Genomic DNA, 4289 nt, shown 5'->3' on the forward strand with positions numbered 1-4289 from the left:
TGTGTGTGTGTGTGTGTGTGTGTGTGTGTGTGTGCACGTGCGTGTGCGTGTTCGTGTTCGTGTTCGTGTTTGTGTTTGTGTATGTGTGTGTTTGTGTGCACGCGCATATGCGTGTGCGTGAGTGCATGTGTACGTGGTACTTTTCTTATGTTGAGTGTAGCAATTTATCATTGCCTTTAATGTATGCAGTACTGACACTGATTAATGTATAATGCAGTACTGACACTGATATGTTTTACTGTGAGTAAGGACTGACATCTGCCGGCCCGTAGCTCAGCGGGGTGCAAGGGGGCAGTTGTTCCCCTAGAAAAAAGGAGGTACAATACATGGTTAATTATGGCTGTCTTCTTCCCCAAACCACCTTCTGACAAAATAAGTTAGCTACACTCCTGCGTCTATGTTTAGCTGTAACTAATCCTCATAGGGTCTATGTCCCCCAGGGTACTGCCGGAACGTACCCAGCCGGACTGTACCTTGGGTACGGTCCGGTATACCGGAACGTACCCTGGTAACTATCTAGCTGATATGGTTAGGGTTAGGGCTAGAGTTATAGGGTTAGGGCTAGAGTTAGGGTTAGGGTTAGGGAGTAGGCGTTGGCGACTCTCTAGACTCGTTAGTGGAGTAGGCGAGGTACGGTCCGGTATATTAGATAGTAGTATTTAGTACCAGGGTACGTTCCGGCAGTACCCTGTGGGACATAGACCCTCTCAGCGTAACTAAGTACTCACGTTGTGGCACAGTGCTGACACCTGTGTTTAGCTATGGCTCAGTGCTGACATCTATATGCCTCCTAGCAGTGAGCATGTATAAGTGCTCACGCTGTGGTACAGTGCTGACATCTATATTTCTTCGTGCAGTGAGCGTGTATAGGTGCTCACGCTGTGGTACAGTGCTGACATCTATATTTCTTTGTGCAGTGAGCATGTATAGGTGTTGCTATACAGTAGAGGCCGTCCATAGGCTGCAGGCCTGAATAAGCATCGAACAGATATTAATTAAAAATACTCGCACTGTTACTGCACTTACAAAACATACACTTTATTCATGTTAAATAACTACAGATTCATGCTCTATGCTCCCCTCGAAACTTTTGCCAGCTCTATGATGCGAATTTCTACAAAGTTGTCTGAACACATTTCATACACAAAAATCACAAACCGGTCGCTCTGACTACGCCACCTGACGGAATCTCACGAATACAAAACAAAAATAATTTTACTTCTAATGCTTTCTCCACGTCCACGAGGCATCCAACTTGCGTGCATAATGCTAATTATTGCACTCTAGTGCCGAATTTCGGCGAAAAAAAATGCCAAAAAAGGCCTTTTCTAGAGACGAAGTAGTGCAACGGTGAACAATTGCGGAGGCTTACTGTTATACGCCTCCTATAGGTGCTCACGCTGTGGTACAGTGCTGACATCTATATTTCTTTGTGCAGTGAGCATGTATAAGTGCTCACGCTGTGGTACAGTGCTGACATATATATTTCTTCCTAGCAGTGAGCGTGTACAAGTGCTCACGCTGTGGTACAGTGCTGACATATATATTTCTTCCTAGCAGTGAGCGTGTACAAGTGCTCACGCTGTGGTACAGTGCTGACATCTATATTTCTTCGTGCAGTGAGCGTGTATAAGTGTGAGAAGATGGGACGCCAGTGCGGCGAGTGTCTGCGCACGGACGCCATGTACGCGTGCGGCTGGTGCGGTGGCGCCACCTGCAGTACGGAGAAACAATGCCGGCCAGCCGACTGGTTCAGTCTGAGCAACGACACGATTTGTCCGAATCCAACCATTACGTCCGTACGTCCGTCATTTAACCGAATTTCACATGATCACTGCGGTGATGACAGCTAGGCTGGTTAATTACTCTCTCTTTCATTTACAATGTCTTTTTTTATTTACAATTTACCATGTTTTGTTATTCACCATTTTTTGTACGCTTTTACAATTTCTGTACGTTTCATTCTTGTTTCAATCGTAGTATTTATTAACTGCGACTACAATTAAACTATTAATTAAATATTAATTATTATAATTAATTAATTAATTATTATAATTAAACAATTAAACTACAATTAAACTAAATCAACAAGTGTTGTTGTCTCAAATCAACTGTCTCGTGTCAAGACTCAAGTACATATCCAACTTCAGAAATCCCAGAAACAGTTTTCCATTGTAATCACCTAGATGTAGGAAGAGAACTCGGTAAAATCTTGAAATGAAATCTACCGACACGAAATGCCGAAAGCGTCCGACTTCAACTCACAATCTCCGCGCTTCTCCGTCTCCGCAGTTTTCGCCGAGCTCGGGTCCGATAGAGGGCGGCACCGTTGTCGTCATCGACGGCTACAACCTGGGTCTCGCGTTCGACGATGTCGATCCGTACGTGACGGTGGGAGCGAGCGCGTGCGACTGCGGCGCGCACCGCGACGCATACATCCCCGCGCGCCGCGTCGTCTGCACCGTGGGGAGGTCACGCGGCGGGGTCACGCGAGGTCACGTCCGGGTCGCCGTCCGCGGCGACAGCCGACACGTGGCCGAGTCGCGGGAGCAGTACGCGTACGTCGACCCAGAGGTCGCCACCGTGCGGCCGCGCCGCGGCCCGATGTCCGGCGGCACGACGCTGACCGTCGAGGGGCGCCACCTGGACGCTGGGTCCCGCGTCGCCGTCACGCTAGGTGGCGCTGCCATCGGGGATGCAGCAGGCGGCGTCGCTGACAGCACAGGGGGCGCCACCGTCTCGCTAGGGGGCGCCGGCAGCGCGTGCGAGGTCGTGGCGCGCAACGCGACGCACGTCGTCTGCGTGACGGCGGCGGCAGAGGTCGCGGGAGCGGCGACCTTGACGGTGACCTTGGACGGGGCGTCGCGCGGCGGCGGCGGCGGCGGCGGGGAGGAGTTGGCGTTCGTCTACACGGATGATCCGGTCGTCAACGCCACCGAGTCAGCGGTCAGCGGGAGAGAGCCGGGAGGCGTACCCAGGTGCGTGACCCCTGCTTTTGTATGTCATTGTTTTTGTTTACAGTACTTTTTTGTGAAGGTTTTTTTTTAGTAATAGTAGTGTGGCAAAGTTCCGAATTTTTTACGGGGGTAACCGCAAAAATGACGATGTTGATGTTTTAATGAATGTTTTAATTAAGACTTGAAGTGTTTGTGTCACTGGGAGAGAGCTGGGGGGGGGGCATACCAAGGTGGGTACCGCTGCGAGGTGACAGCGCTGCGATTATATGTCATTGTTTATCATTAAATAAGTTTATTCGGTTGGTAGATAATAGATCTATCTTGGTGAATTCTTGGTCATTGTTTTTGTTTTTGTTTAAAGTAATTTTTATGTCTGGGTAGAATTAGTGCAGCAAAATTAAGAATGCTTTATCGTAGTAACTGTCAAAATACGCTGACGTTGCCCCCTCGCGTGCCTGATGTTCTCTTGTTTCTCGCGCAGCGGGGGTCTGGAGGTGTTCGTACGCGGCGAAAACCTCGACGTCGTTCAGCATCCGCAGCTTCTCGTTGCCATCGACGACGAGGAGTACTCGCATCCCTGCGTCGTCGCCAACGACACGATGATGACGTGCAAGACGCCGACCTTCCCACAGAGCAAAGCGCCCTCTGGTGACAAACCTCGAGCGGTGAGTTTGGGCAGAGGAGGGACTGAGGGAAGGGGAGGGGGAGGGGGTAGAGGGCAGTTATCGCTGCAATGGTTATTTATTATATATATATCTGTTTATAAAACGGGTCTCGAATTGTTGTTAAGTTAGGATGTCGTCACCCTGTTCATCATCATCATCATTATGATCATAATCATCATCATCATCATCATCAACATCATCATTATGATCATAATCATCATCAACATCATCATCATCATTATGATCATAATCATCATCATCATCATCATCATTATGATCGTAATCATCATCAACATCATCATCATTATCACCATCATAGTCATCATCATCATCATCATCATCATCATCAACATCATCATCATCATCATCAACATCACCATCATCATCATCACCATCATTGATATCATCATCATCATCTGAAAAAAACTTTGCCATAAAGAGCCGCTTGTTCTTCGTACACAGGTGGATTATGGGTTCATCATGGACGGGGTAACAAGTCTCCGCAATCTCTCCGCTGTGCAGTTCGGCAAGTTTCATCTCTACCCCGATCCCGTCGTTCACAACTTTAGCGAAGACGGCCGTATCAAGCTCTACAAGACAGACTACCTAGCTATCAGCGTGAGTGTGCACTCTACCAACCCTCCCTCCCTCCCTCCCTCCCTCCCTC

The 4289-nt window shown here is 48.6% G+C and overlaps 1 protein-coding gene across 1 annotated transcript in view; it reads left to right on the top strand.

Annotated features, from left to right (window-relative positions):
* LOC106817814 (plexin-A3-like) overlaps positions 1–4289 on the top strand; it is a gene marked incomplete at its 5' end in the record, with an annotated part of 18945 nt that overhangs the window by 12781 nt on the left and 1875 nt on the right. The window contains 4 exons of the mRNA XM_014822514.1: positions 1621–1799; positions 2293–2978; positions 3439–3622; positions 4085–4240. Of these exons, the coding sequence (XP_014678000.1) occupies positions 1621–1799; positions 2293–2978; positions 3439–3622; positions 4085–4240 (1205 nt within the window). The remainder of the gene's footprint in view (positions 1–1620; positions 1800–2292; positions 2979–3438; positions 3623–4084; positions 4241–4289) is intronic.

The sequence above is a fragment of the Priapulus caudatus genome, unplaced genomic scaffold (genome assembly GCF_000485595.1).
Source record: "Priapulus caudatus unplaced genomic scaffold, Priapulus_caudatus-5.0.1 Scaffold1875, whole genome shotgun sequence".
NCBI classification, from domain to species: Eukaryota; Metazoa; Priapulida; class Priapulimorpha; order Priapulimorphida; family Priapulidae; genus Priapulus; species Priapulus caudatus.